Raw genomic sequence first — 15,251 nt, 5'->3', positions numbered from 1 at the left:
TATCAGGAAGAGGATTATTGCAGTTCCAAGCACCTTCCCTGGACTGGTGCAGCTCCTGGTGGATGGAAACTCTGTGGTGAGGTACCTGTGGGAGCTGAGAGCTGCTCTGGTCAGCCCTCATTTTCATCCCTCACTGCCAAGGCAAAGGTTTGTCTACTGAAGAAATAATGATCATGAAGTGAAGCCTTTTGAACTTACAGACAGAAGTAGCAAAATGTGTTGAACTTGTCACACATTGAGAGCACAGAGCTCCCAGCACAGCCTCTGAGTATTTACCTGAGGGTGGAAAACTACAGGGTGGTAAGAAAGTGGAGTTTTCTTAAACTCTTCCCTTCAATCTATCTTTTAGAAAGTCTGAATTTAAAGAAACCTACATCCCAGAATCTAATTTACACAGAGAGCAACCTCATATCCAGCACCCTCCAGATAAATAAATGGCTAAATTCAAATACTAATTATAGTAAGGCCTTGTTCTTTCAATTATTTTTTTTTTTTCTCCAAGATTACCCTGCAGACCTTAGTGATTAACTACTTAAACACACTCTTTCAGAAAAGCAATTTCTTAGCTGCTACGAAATCAGAGCGAGATCCAGAGCCATGGCAAAACACATCTGGTGTTTGTTTGGGAGCAGGAGAGTTACACAGGCATTTTTTGCAGGATGAAACAAAAGCTGTTTTGCTTAAGAAGAGAAGTTGCTGTGCTGGGCCAACACTTCCCCTTACATGTGTCAGAACAGGTTTCTGTGTATGTACATCACCTTTCCTACAGCTCCAATGGGTTCCCATTTTAAAGCTTGTAGGGCCTGGAAATAGCAAGGAAATCTTGCCAAAACCCAATTTTAAGAACCTTCAGCTTTTAAACTCTTGAGCAGGAACCTTCTTTGCTCTCTGTTTGCACAGTGCCTAGTTCAGCAGGGTCCTGTCGTGACTAGGGGTCCTAAGTTCTACAGCAATACAAATAATAAATAAAAAATAGTAATACATAGTATATGAGCAATAATACCTACTTTATACCCTGTTTTTGTTTTTTTTTTTTTCAAAGACACACTGCACCCCAGCAAATACTCGAAAAATGTGGTAACAAAGTTACCAAAGTTGCAAGACAAAATGCAATCTGTTTGATGCAAATATTTAACCTTAAGGTTCAAGTGGCTGGGAAAACTCATCAGTGGCACTGCTTCACCAGCACCCAAAGGAACACAGAGCAGAGAGGTGGAACCGGTTCATGCACAGCCCTGGGAGTGGAGCAGAAACTGGGAGGAAACATTTGTGTGGAGGCAGTGAATCCACGAACAGCTGCTCATCTCCACCACCTATTTTCATGCTTAAAGGGACTACGTGGGGGAAGAGAATTCCAGCGTTGTTTTTCTTCTGTGTTGGCCTTTTCATTTGGAAAAACAAATACAAAGGGAAGAGATAAGGTAGACAAACCGTAATGAAATATTTCATGTATCCCCTATGGCTATCTCATTTTTCCCAAATGACTGCTGCACGAAATTAAAAAATGAAAAGACTGGGATTCGAGAACAAAATTATAAATTAAAAAGGAGACATTTAAAAGAGAATTTCCTAAGGGTTTCATTCCTTCCCCACTCTGCAGCAAGCAGAGCAAAAATACAATCCAAAAGAGGAGAGAAGAAGTCAGAGGGGATTAGAAAGTCCAGTCTTTCAGCCTGTCTCCCATTTTGCTAATTTTTACAGTAGGTTATTTAAGAAGCAGTAGATGTTCCAATAGAAAGCAGGCAGCAGCACACACAGGCATCGTCTCCTCCTTCCAGCGAGGTCTGTGCAACCTCAGTCTCTTGCTCCAGGAAGGAGAGGTTTTCCTTCCCACACTTGTTACTGCCTTCCAGTGTGGGAGAGGGGAGAAGCGCCTGCCAGAGATTGGGGTCTGGCACATCTGAGGGTCCCCTCCCTCCTCTGGGCTAAAAGGAACTCAAGTATTCCAGTGCAACCTCATATACAAATTTATACTGTTCCTGCAAGAGAGAAGAGAAAGAAATGGCATTAGGATATAGGTGAATTCTTCAGAGCCTTGTTCTACAAGCAAAAATACCCCCTCTCTCTTTCTTATTCCCTTTGGCAGGACCAGGCAAACATTGATTGCCTTTTTATGTGATCCTGAACAAGCACTGCTAGGAGATGGTATCATCAATGGAAGAGAGAAGCACTCAAAGAGACAGCCCCAGTATGGACTATTCATTATTCACCTCCACGCGTTGCTTTTGAGGCACGAACTCAGTGTGATAGATGGAGATGATTGAATTCAGGACAGTTTAATCTCCTGGGCTGCAGGGAGCAAGGCCTGGGGTTTGGGCTGCTCTCCCTCCCTGGTTTCAAGGCATGTCACAGCACTCAGCACCACAGGCTGCGTGCATGGACAGGAGGACAGATCCCACCCCTTCCCACAGCCACGGTGCCAGCTCCTTGGGGTCTGACCTCCTGGAGCCAGCTGGGCACGGGAGGCAGTGTTCATCATTTTGCCAGGGCACCCTTTCTGCTCAAAGAGAGAAGCAGGAGGACTCATTGCACATGCTAAAACAGAAGCAATTATTATTCTGCTGGCTTCATGTTCTCATTCACTTTGATTCACCCACGACAATTTTCTACCTATCCTAAAGGCCCTGGAACATGCTGGGAGGGGAAACACACAGGAAAAAAAAAGCTTACCAGTGACTCCACCATGTTGGATTTGTTATTCCGTAGTGTTTTCACTATGTGGAACACATCAATGATGTTCTGCTGTTGGATCATCTCACACACGCTGCAGATGGCACAGAAGGTGCCGCTGCGTCCCCCGCCGTTCCTGGGGGCACAGAAGAGAGGGGAAGGGGAAGCTGGTAGGGCTGAGGGACAGAGAGAACAACTCCCCCAGGGACACTAAGGAAGTCTGTAGCTGGTCATGGACATTCAAGGGTTTTTGTGTACCTAAAGGGGCTCCAAGAGAGCTGGAGAGGGACTTCGGACAAGGGCATGAAGTGACAGGACAAGGGGGAATGGCTTCAAACTGCCAGAGGGCATATTGGGAAAGGAATTCTTCCCTGAGACGGTGGTGAGGCCCTGGTACAGGTTGCCCAGAGAAGCTGTGGTTGCCCCTGGATCCCTGGAAGTGTCCAAGGCCAGGTTGGATGGGGCTTGGAGCAACGTGGGCTAGTGGAATGTGTCCCTGCCCATGGCAGGGGGTGATGTGGTCTTTGCAGTGCTTTCCAACCCAAACCATTCCATGATTCTATGAAAGTGGAGACCTTCAGGGCAGGAGACAGGGATGGAAGGGCTAAAGGATTCCTGGCAGTGGTGGACAGGGAAGCCCAGGGACTGCAGTGCTGCTCCTCAGTGCTCTGGGCTCAGAGCAGCTCTGTGGGCAGAGCTGGGCATACAGCAGTGCTGCTTTGGGTCTGCCTGGGCTCCAGTCAGAGACCCACCCGCACAACAGGACCTAGCAGAGCTTTCTGAGCTACTCCTCACCACAACCAGCAAAACCTCTGAGCCAGCAGCACAATATTCAACCTGAAGTGCATTACAAACGTAATTGCACTTCACTTTCCTGAGCTGAAGCCTGGCAAACCACCAAAACTCCAGACCCGTGACTGGTGCTCTTCAGAGAGCGCCGTGTGAAGGTTACAGACACTTTCCAGTCCTACTTACAGGCAGTGGACAACAGTCCGGCCATCCCTGCCATCGTACTGCTCCTGCCACTTCTCCAGCCTCCGGACCACCTTGAGCAGGGAGCGTTTGGAGGGTGGGGTGTCCCTGTAGGCCGGCCAGCCGATGTACTGCAGGTGCTGCACGATGCGATAGCCGTCCTGGGGCTGCAACAAAGGGCACGTGGCACACACTCAGTGCAGCAGGGCAGGAGGAACAGGGACAGGGTAACACGGGGAGCACTGGTTACACGGCCTCCAGAGCTGTGTGCAGGTCTGGGGCCCTCAGTTTAGGAAGGATGTTGAGGGGCTGGAGCGTGTCCAGAGAAAGGCAACGAGGCTGGGGAAGGGACTGGAGCACAAGTGCTGTGAGGAGAGGCTGAGGGAGCTGGGGGTGTTCAGCCTGGAGAAGAGGAGGCTCAGGGGAGACCTCCTCACTCTCTACAACTCCCTGACAGGAGGGGGGAGCCAGGTGGGGGTCGGGCTCTGATCCCAGGAACCAGCAGTAGGACAAGAGGGCACAGCCTTGAGCTGCACCAGGGGAGGTTTAGGCTGGACATTAGGAAGAAATTCTTTACAGAGAGAGTGCTCAGCCATTGGAAGGGGCTGCCCAGTGAGGTGATGGAGTCACCATCCCTGGAGGTGTTTAAGAACAGACTGGATGTGGCATCAGTGCCATGGTCTGGGTGACAAGGTGGTGCTGGGTCAAAGGTTGGTCTTGATGATCTCTGAGGTCTTTTCCAGCCTAGTAAATTCTGTGTTTCTGTGCTTCTGTCATCTTCCCCTCTGGAGCTCCTATCACCACTGTTAACATCCTCCACCCTGGGTACCTGATACAATGTGGAAACAAGGACTTTTCCATACCCTGGATAAAAAAATACTACTTCAGATATTACAGAGCCAGGCAGGATCTAGGATCCCTTGTTTGGTTTCCAGAATAAAGTTTCATCAGACTGTATGAACAGATTAAATAGACCAAATGTCTCTCTCCTGTGCTGGAAGTAAGTTGTGCCATAAGAAGTAAAGGCAGCCCTCAGAAATTCTCTGGGCACTGTGGAGGGAAAGGATCCTCACAGAGATGTTGGCAGTGGCCAGTGCTGCTGAACACAGATGGGTGCAGAGGGCTGTGAGTTCACAGCACCCACCCTGCCAGCCATGGCATGGACCAGCTCCGTCCTGAGAGTCACAGAGCCTCAGTCTGACCAGCTTTATTACTCCAAGGCTCTCCCTGGTTCAGAGGGAGTTGGCCTGGGATACAGGATAAAGTCTAATAGCTAACTGATTAATCAATTTGTGTAGCTGGACACGAGATTCCCTCTTCAGTGCCACCACTGGACTGCTCTGAACACACAGACACCACTGTGTTAAACTGCTTGGAAATGGAATTTGTGGAGCCTGCTTCCATTTCTGACTAGAAAAAAATGAAAAAGGAACAACAAAGGAAACAGAATCAATCTGGGAAAACAACTAATGAGAGAAACATCCTGCACTGCAGCCCTGAAGTTGGATTGCCAGGGCCCAGTACACAGATAAACTTTGTTTCTATCATTTCAGCAGTCCTGGGGCTGAGGGACCCAGACAAAGAGTTGCTTACAGAAATGGCAGTTGCTTATTTATAGGGAAGACAGTGGCAATTGGGAATCCCAGTCTAGCCAGTAAACATTGCATCTGTCTTCAGAGCCGCTGCCGAGGAGCTGACAGATGGAGAGCTGCTGACACTACCTCACTTTATTTCTACAATACTGATGCTTCTATATTGGCTACTAAGTGATGAATTGTTCTCAAATACACACAGAAAAATGCTCACCATTTAAATACAGATTTTCAGCTCATATCATCCACTTTCTACTTTCAGCCAAGAGTCCTTTAGCAATACAGACTGATTAAATGTTAATTAAAGGAAGCAGCTGCAGTGGAATTTCGTTCCTAGGTGAGAGATTCAGCATCTCTAAACCACAGGTCTTGGCTCTGCCTCTTCCTGCTGCCAAAATACATTTTTGAGAATAACTGGGGAACGTGGTGTTTCAGGGATCTTACCCTGGCCATGTTGCAGATCCGGAATATCCGGTTGATGATGTCTTCATCAATGTCTGCTGAGACAAACTCCACCTGAATGGGGCCATAACAACAGGATGTCTTCTCTGGCCAGTACTGCATGCAGAGCTGCAGAGAACAGGACAAGAAACAGAAAGCATCTTAATTATTAACAAGGAAATGCACATTCAGTCTTTTTTTTTTATTATTTATAACCAGCTCAAAATCCAGCACCAATCTTGTATTAGATGTCTTTGTTCACAGGAGATCTCATTCTAGCTGTAAAAAGTTTTTATACCATGAATATGAAAAAAAAGGTGTATTTTAGAACCTTGACTTTTTTCCCCTTTATTTCTGTATCAATACAATTTGGAACTGATTGAATTCTGGAGTCTAAAGGTGCAGAAAAGGTGGCTGACAAATGAAGCTTCTGTGGGGGTAGAGATTTAAAATGAACACTGAAAGATTAGTGTCTGTAGATAAATTTAATAAGAACCACAGAGGTTTGGTGTTAATGAGGAAACAGAACAGGCACCATGAAAATTAATCTTATTTCAGACAAACTGGACTTTCTTTTTTCTGTGAGATGAACTTTTTAGCTTTGTGACTCTACCAGTGAGTAGGGCAGGGAGAATTAGTTTGTTCTGAGAGCAAGAAGAGCAGCTCTGGTTTCAGGGTGAATCTCTGAAGTTTGTGAAGCAGGTTGGAAGTCTTTTCCTTGTGCTGATATTACAGAACTGAAAGGACAAAAAAGATCCAATGCACACAAATTACAATGTAAGTATTCAAAATCCATCTGGAAATAGATTATGGGGAAAAAATATTTTGCATGAGATCTCATTAGCAGTTTCTGCTGAGACTGTGTTTCTTTCTGCTTTTCTTTCTTCCTATTTTTAAGTGTAATTTTTCAGAAGTTTTGAAACCCCCAGATGCTCATTTGAACTTGATCTCAAGCTTTTCAAGTTCAATCACTGCCAGAAACAACGTCAAGTGTGTGAATGCTACTGCATTAATTCTGCACTCCTTTGATCATACAGGATTGAAATTGGGTGGGATATTCACACAATCTCAGGCATCTTTGCCCTTGTTAGTTTTTCCAGATTAAGCAAGCCAACCAAGACCACACAAGCAAGTCCTTTGAAGGGTGCCTTTACTCTTCATTCAGACTTTCAAGCTGCTTAGTAATCTCCTCTCAAAGCATCTGCCCAATAGGCAGGAGATGTGAGCTGAGCAGGAGCTCCAGGAAACAACCTCAAGGTGCAGCAGAAAGCAGAAAAAGATTAAACACTTCCTTAATATTAAAAATCTGCTTTTCCTAGAGCAGGTCTGTGAATGGCCACACTTCATGAAAGACATTGAAGGGATGGAGAGTGTCCAGGGAAGGGAATGGAGCTGGGGAAGGGGCTGGAGCACCAGGAGGGGCTGAGGGAGCTGGGGGGGCTCAGCCTGGAGCAAAGGAGGCTCAGGGGGAACCTTCTGGCTCTGCAACCCCCTGACAGGAGGGGGGAGCTGGGGGGGGGGGGTCGGGCTCTGCCCCCAGGGAACAGGGGACAGGAGGAGAGGGAACGGCCTCAAACTGTGCCATGGGAGGTTTAGATTGGATATTAGGGAACATTTCTTCACAGAAAGGGTGTTTAAATGTTGGAACAGGCTGCCCAAGGCAGTGGTGGAGTCCCTATCCCTGGAGAGATTTAAAAGTTGTGTAGATATGGCCCTTGGGGACATGGTTTAGTGGTGGCCTTGGCAGTGCTGAGGGACCAGTTGGACTCAATGGTCTCAGAGGTCTTTTCCACCTTAAATGATTCCATGATATCAAACTGTCACACCTTGCCCTGATAGCTTATAAAATACAAACCTTAAAATCATCCTGAACTCCCACCAGTGCCACCTGGGTGTTCCAGCACTGGCTGCAGCCTCCAGCTGGTGACCCTGTGCTACAGGAACTGTCAAAGTGACTTTTCTGTACTGCCAAATTCCCCTTTCTGTGCCTACAGGGTACATCAGAAAAAACAAAACTTTGCTAGAAAAAAAACCAAAGCAAGTAAAGCCTTGTGCAGAAAGATAGTCACGAGAACAGCACTGGCTGAGGCTGATAGGTTTGTGTTTTCCAAGAACCCAGTCTGAGAAAGCGTGTCATTTCCAGAAAAAGCTGTGTTTTCCTTTGAAGTGTCAGGAAAAAAAAAGAAAAAGCTGAAATTTGCCTCTGGATTCAATGCCAAGATGCAGAATCAAAGAGGGTAGATTGGAGAGGAGGCAGCAAATGCAGAGGATCTCAAGGTGGTAGATCACAGGGTGGTAAGACTGTGGAGGGAACCAATCTCCCCATGGCTGGGAATGGAATCCCACAGCACCCACCCTGATGGGAGATCCCCTCCAGGAATGGGGGGATTGGTTTCTCCATCACCATCACAAAAAAAAGAGGCCAATAATTTTGCTGCCTTCAAGTGTGGCAAGACAGAGAAGAGACAAATCAAAAATTAATCCATGAAGTGCCAGTTACTTGAGGGTTCCTCTCCTCTCCTGTAACAAGTGCTGTAATGGGTGAATTAGCCATGCCAAATGTACTCTTCACACAAATTGCATGATTATGCCTTTTTGAAAAGCTGTTATCTTCTGCCACTCACTAGCAAGGTGGCTGGAGACACCAGCACAGGAGGAATGGCAGCAGCTCCTCCCCAGCAGGCTTCAGTCCTGATGGTGTGTTTAGCAGCCAAAAACCAACTTACGCACGGAATTCAAAAGAAAAAATAAAAATAGAAAGCACTGTGATCTTCTGGAGAACCTGGGCAAAACACACTTCTCAGTATTACAGAATTGCACTGGAAATCTCAGGGGAAGGATCCTTCAAATGATTTCGGCTCTCTTGGGTTCATTCTCCTGGAAATGCCATGTGAATGGGCAAGCGTGAAGCACACTGGGAATGTGGCAGGGAATGTTTTTCTGAACCAAAGACAGATAAAAATATGAAAGGGAACAGGAAAGGGAAGGAAGTTGAGTTTGGGAGGAAAATTTCAGCCCAAATCCACAAAGTATTTATGCAATATATAAAATACTTATATAAAACTTTCTTATACTTTTAAATATATAATTTTTTTAAATATATTTTTATATATATGAAATTTTTTTATCCATTTATATGAAAGTATTTATCTAATATATATTTATTTATGTTTCAGTTTGGAGAAGACTGAAGAAGGCTTTGGGGAGAAGTTATAGTAGCCTTTCAGTATACAAAAGGAGCTTACAAGAATGCTGGAGAGAGACTTTTCAGAAGGGTATGGAGTGATAGGACACGGAGGAATGGCTTTAAGCTGATAAAGAGTAGGTTTAGGTTAGATATTAGGAAGAAATTGTTCCCTGTCAGGGTGGGGAGGCCCTGGCACAGGTTGCCCAGAGAAGCTGTGGTTGACCCATCCCTGGAAGTGTCCAAGGCCAGGTTGGACGGGGCTTGGAGCAACGTGGGCTAGTGGGAGGTGTCCCTGCCCATGGCAGGGTGGGGAACAAGATGGTCTTTAATGTCCCTTCCAACCCAAACCCTTCTATGATTCTGTGATCCATGTTAAATGCAGTAACAATCAGCTGCCTTAGAAGGAGCCAAGCACATGGACTTACTCTTCATTACACCCCAAAACATTACCTATTACTTTCCAGCTCCCCCTCCTTTATTGGGGTGGGGAGACAGGGCACAAGAAAATGGCAGCAGAAACTCTCTGTAAACCACCTGGATTTGAGAAGGGAGTTGCATGACAGACATGATGAAGAATCACCCACCTGTGCTGCATCCATCTCATTCAGCATCACCACAGAGGAGCAGTTGTAATCAAACACCAGCCTCCAGAAGTCTGCGATGGTGTTGGGCAAAGGGTGCTGGGTTACAATAAAGGCAGCAGGTTGCTTGTGGCTCTAACAAAAGAACAAGATTAGTTAAAAAAAAAAAAAATTCAATCAACTTTTATTCAAAGGAATATTATGCCCAGGAGGCTCTGGCAAGGCAATCTGAGCCATTTAACCAGATTATACAAATCACATATCCCTCTCCTTGTTATCTCACTGCAATGAATGAGCGGCTCATAATGGGATTCTTTTGCTCCCAATGAAGACATTTCATTAAAGAAGTGTCACAAGAGCAGAGATTACCCAAATCAATTATTTATATTTTGAGACTCAGCAAATAATATTAATTCTACTATTACTACTACTACTACTATCAGTAATATTAATAATTGGAAAGAAAACAGCTGGAAGCAAATGCTCTCCCTTTCTGCTGCGATGGCCTCGAGGAACTCCAGAAGGGATTAGCCCTGTCTGTTATTGCTGCCTGGGGATGGAGTGTGACAGAGGTGGCACATTTGGATCCCAGCCATCCTTTGTGAGCTTGTGGGACAATATTCAGAGCCTGTGACAATGGCATTTTATTTCTGATGCTATTCTTTCCCCTCAAAAGGGTCCCGTGACCTCAGTCTCCCGAAGCACGGAGGGGTGGGACTGTGCTCCTGACCTCTGTGGGGCCGTGTTAATGGATGTTTGTGAGGCTCCCTGAGATGAAAAAGAACAAGCTGAAAACTTTATTGCCTTCCAACCATTGCAGGCAATGTGCAAACGAGCCCAGAAACTGCACAGGCCTTTGTGCTGTACGTCTGTGAAGCAGAGTTCAATCAAAAGGAGCACTAATTCTGCAGAAAAAGGAAAAAAAACCCCAAAACAAAAAGCCCACAGAATAAAATTTTGGACTTGGAGCAAAGAAACAAATAAAACCCCAAAGTATTAAGCTGGCCATTGTGGAGGGGGGTTGTCCTTCCTCCTCCACGTGAGTCAGATGTGGGTGGAAGTGCTGGTCAGATGTGGGTGGAAGTGCTGGTCAGATGTGGGTGGAAGTGCTGAGCAGACTGTTCCGGGAGGGGGAGAAAGTGCTGTGCACACTTTGCCCCAGCTTGTTTTAGGGGAAGGTGAGGGACAGTATTTCTCCTTTCTTCTTAACAAACCATTTTGCAGATGCAAACCTGGCTGTCCAGTGATTCTCACAGGAAAGATCCTAAGGTCTGTTCACTGGAAAGGGACAGAGGACATGAAGAGGAGAGGTGAGGAGTCTCTAAATCTGCTGGGGGAGAATTCCTCCCCTCTGTGGGCAGCAGGAGCCCTTTGGCTGTATTCCCAAAAGCTAACTCAAGGCAGAAGAGGCTGGTTTTGAATACTCTGCCTGAGACAGTCCCAGCTCAGTTGTAGCATAGCCCAGGGCTTCACACTCTGAGGGAAGGTTCAAAGGGCTTTCTGTGCCTAAGGTTAATTTTGGTTGACAGATGGCTTTCCTGAGACAATTCATGCCTCCAAACACAGGCTGAACTCATCCCAGGTGTACCATTCCCCTTCCTGCTCCACCACTTCTTCCATCACAGCTTTTACAAAATACACTAAGCAAGTCAAACAAGATTTGGGGAGAAGTTTAAAACCAGAGATAAACATGAGAAATCTGTAAATATAAAATGATCAGCACTGGGACTGTGCTGTCAGGAGTTCCCCAGCACGTGCCTGTCCTCATACAATGACACAACTGACAATGGTTCGAGGCAATATGGGATGGATGGTCTCCTCTAAGAGTTCATGCTCAGTCCAAGGCTTCAGACATGAAGCTACTGGGAAAAAAAAAGAATTTGCAAGGTCTGTCCTCAACAGGAACAGCTATGAAAATGTGGGATTTTGGCTGTTCCCCTCTGATTATTATTTTCCCAAAAATTTGCTGATTCCTCTTTGGAAGGATAAAAGAGAGCCAGAGAAGATCATAGTGGCTGAATTTCTATGACAGGTGAAAAATTCCTTTGTACTAAAAAAAAAAAATAATTCATACAAATTTCGTGGGGAAGGATACAAATATTAGCAAAGTGATTGGAAGTAATGAGGGCTGAAAACATTCATGTAAACATTCATGAAAACAAACATGTAAACATTTCCAGTCCCTAAGAAACCAGAGATTGTGCTTCTTCAGAGTTGCAAAAGCACAAAACACATTTTTTTTTAAAAAAAAAAGTTTCCTTAGGCATGTTTGTAATGAAAACTCACAGTCTTCCTGAAAAAATCTAAAATAAATTCTGTGACCATTTGACTGAACTTCTTAAATGCAGTAGCATCACTGTTTCCCAAAGACTGAAGACCAGACAAAATTAAAAAAGACTGATCCTGACATTGCTGGGGAAAAAAATGATGACATTTCACTCTGGATCATATTTACCCATACTCCAACTGCAATAATTAGTGGCTTTAAAGACATCTCTGTCCAAAGGCACCACAGCAAAAAGGAACCATCAACATAATTCACCCTCCACAGCTGACCTGTGCTGGGAGATTCGAGCCCATAAACAGAGCAAGGGAAAATGCCTTCAGACAGAGTCACATCAGCTCGACTCATGTCCTTCAGCCTGAAAATATTTTGCACATCTGATCCCTGCAGTCCCACGTTCTTAACTGCACCAGCTCTAATCAATCACTTGCTCCACACTGCAAATTATTCCTTCCAAAGAGCTGAGCTAGCAAACACTTCTCTTCCCAACGTCTGCAAAACCCAGTGTATGGGAAGAGCTGTGCCACCACTTCTTTGTGTCTCTCTATGATCCAACCTCAGACTGCAAGCTCAGGAGCTCCTTTGCAAAAAAATTTCTACCAGTGTGATGCAGAATGAGCGTGTGTGATAATCACAGTCTAGATTATACAGAACCACAGAAACAACCAGGTTGGAAAAGACCTCTGAGATCACTGAGTCCAACCTTTGACCCAACACCACCTCGTCTACCAGACCACAGCACCACATCCAGCCTCTTCCTAAATACTTCCATTTCTGGGAAGAAGAGGAAATTCATGTTTGGAGACGCCAGACCCAGTGATGCATTAAGATTCTTCTAGTTCTTTTGGTTTTCTAATTTTTATAAGCTTTATAAGTAGTTATATAGTAGAAGTAGATTTTAGAAGCAGCAGCCCTTATTCCTTTACCCTTTAGCACAGTAGTTTACACATTCAACCCCTACATAGCCCATTCCATGCTCCCATATCAATATCCCCTGAATTCCAGTAGAAAATGTTTAGTCTACTCTTTAAGAGCAGGTCCTTTTGTTTAAGGACACTTGTGCCTTGGCCTGAACTGCAAAAGTACAGTCAAGAAACTGGGTGACCATGTACCCTCTGTGCTCTGAAGAAGATGATGAAGAAGTGGTCTCAAAAAGCCCCTAGCCCCAATTCCAAGGGGGTGGGACAGGGGTGGCCCAGGGCAAAAGTTACAGGGTGGAAACACTTGGGATTGGACAGACAATATTATAAATCGTAACACCTGTACACGGCCGGGTCATGTCAAGTAATCTTTGTGCCTAGGCACAAATTAAACCCTTTTCTTATCTCATCCTCAATTAAACTGCTCTGGAGCTTTCTTTCCTCAGCTCCTGTAGGCAAGACCAGAAATCAGAGGTAAATAAGTTTTTTTTGCTTCCCATCCCTTTCTCCCAGAAAATCACCCAGAGAAGCAACAAAAGCCGGAGCCCGGCGGGGCCGGGGCGGTTCTTACATCCATGAGGGCAGCATTGATGTAGTTGCTGGACTCGCCATCCACGGAGATGAGGAAGGGCAGGCAGCGGTCCAGGGGCAGCACGTCCATGCAGCGGTTCTTGTCGTGGTTGCGGGGCAGCAGCCCGATGCTGCAATCCTCCGGCCGCACCCGCGGCGTCACGATGTTCAGGGTCTACGCCAGGGCCCGGGGGGGAGAGGGGGGACAGGGAGAGAGATAGAAACAGGCTGAGTGCCTTGGCATTTGCTTCCAAGAAGGATGTGATGCCTCAGAGCTTTTCTGATTTTTAATCACCATCATCATCATCATCATCACCATCATGGCCGGGCTTCGCGAACGAAGATTTGGGAAAGGCTCTATCCACATCTGTTACAAGCATGCTGGTGGCTAATAAGGCAAATCGAGATAGACATGTCTGATTGCAAAAGGCACAGCAGAGAGACTCCTTAGGTGGTACATTCTGCAAGACACGGTTCTTTCTGCGTTGAGATTTTAGAAGTAGATGTGTAGCTAATGCAGTTTTAATGTAGCTGTATTATATCCCTTACCCTGGAGCATAATGTTTACAAATACCCAACCCTACTACCCCATCTCATATCAATCCCTCAAAATTCCCTTAGCGTGTTTAGTCTTCTTTTCAAGGTAGAATTGTAGAAAAACGCCTTCAGGCCTGGACCAGAAGATACCACACAGACACAGTGACCTTCAAGTCCAGAACTTGGGAGGAACTCCAAGGACTGTATGTGCTGTGAAGAAGATGAATATGAGGAAGAAGGGGGTCTCAAATGCCCCCAGACTCAATTCCTGAAGGGGACGGGGGTCAGAATAGGGCAGAACCGGGGGGTGGACAAATTGGGATTGGATGGACCTTATTATAAAATCATAGAACCACTGTCTGAGCGGGAGCATGGTGTGTATTCCTTTGGGCCTACGAACTCATTAAAGGACCTGCTCTCTTTATCTTATCTCCTACACTAAATTGGCCTGGAGTCTTTTTCTCTGCGGTCTTTTAGGCAACAATGCCTCATGCAAAATATGATTATTTTAAATGCACTTCCACTCGCAGATTTTGGGATCCCAGAGAAGGGTAAAACGAAGGAGCGCCGAGGAGCTTGTTGCTTTTGTACATTTGAATCACACACCTCCCAACCATTTCCAGCTCTAAAACCCCAGAGCAGTCAGACAATATTCCTTTTCTTTCCTAGAAGCTGGAAATAGCTGTCATAGGGACAAGCTGCAGCTTTGAGCTCCTCACTCCTCCTGTTTCTCCCATCCCTAGGCTGGAAGCTCTCATCCTTCTCCCTCTGCAAGAGGGTCCTGTGCAGGTGTACCCCGAGTATTGACTCACCCAGCAGGTCAGACTGGGTTCAAATCCTCCTGTGATTCCTCAGTCAAACTACTGATTTATCTTAGCAATGCATACAAAAATCTAAGAGAAAATATATTTTTCCTTCTTTTTAACAGGAAAGCCTATTTGCTTCATACATTATTTAGATTGCTACTTTCCTTTTGGAGTGACACAGAGGATGTTTCACTTACATAGTCATACCTAATCTCTGGGGTCTTGCTGTCAAGTCTTTTTCTGTTATCTGTCTTTTTTGCAGCTTGACAAAATGTATTTCTTTAAATATATTTTTCTTCTGTGTTTTCTGTTGTGGAGGCCTCCTGACAAACCAGTCCAGGTTGGTCAGCAGGGATCAAAAACAGCAAATCAAAGCAAACACATCTTAACACCAGCACATAAGTGGTAGTAGATCAGTGGCTATCTGATGTCATTCTACTTTCTTTTGTTATGTGTTCTCTTCCTGAGCAAAGCCCATGGAGTAATACAGTGAACTCTTTGCAATCAGAGGAACACAAAATATTTAGGGGCCCAAAAAAAAAATTTTACAAAGGGCTTGACTTCTGCTACAGAGAGGTTATGGGTGGAGAAAAGAGGAGGGACAAACAATCCGAGATAAAAAATGTGTCAAAGTGTAAGATTTGAAATTATCTAGTTGCTATAAATTCTGCAGGTTCTAGAGAAAGGCCCT

The 15,251-nt window shown here is 45.4% G+C and overlaps 1 protein-coding gene across 13 annotated transcripts in view; it reads right to left on the bottom strand.

Annotated features, from left to right (window-relative positions):
- Positions 1 to 990: 990 nt before the first annotated feature.
- PTPRT (protein tyrosine phosphatase receptor type T) overlaps positions 991 to 15,251 on the bottom strand; it is a 448,309-nt gene continuing 434,048 nt past the window's right edge. For all 13 annotated transcript variants that reach the window (XM_032704671.1, XM_032704672.1, XM_032704675.1 and 10 more), the window contains 6 exons: positions 13,219 to 13,392; positions 9,447 to 9,578; positions 5,679 to 5,804; positions 3,646 to 3,809; positions 2,671 to 2,806; positions 991 to 1,979 (listed from right to left, as the gene is read on the bottom strand). In XM_032704671.1, the coding sequence (XP_032560562.1) occupies positions 1,926 to 1,979; positions 2,671 to 2,806; positions 3,646 to 3,809; positions 5,679 to 5,804; positions 9,447 to 9,578; positions 13,219 to 13,392 (786 nt within the window). In that variant the 3' untranslated portion in view covers positions 991 to 1,925. The remainder of the gene's footprint in view (positions 1,980 to 2,670; positions 2,807 to 3,645; positions 3,810 to 5,678; positions 5,805 to 9,446; positions 9,579 to 13,218; positions 13,393 to 15,251) is intronic.

The sequence above is a fragment of the Chiroxiphia lanceolata genome, chromosome 17 (assembly GCF_009829145.1).
Source record: "Chiroxiphia lanceolata isolate bChiLan1 chromosome 17, bChiLan1.pri, whole genome shotgun sequence".
Lineage (NCBI taxonomy): Eukaryota > Metazoa > Chordata > Aves > Passeriformes > Pipridae > Chiroxiphia > Chiroxiphia lanceolata.
This window is presented reverse-complemented; position numbering and strand designations above follow the sequence as displayed.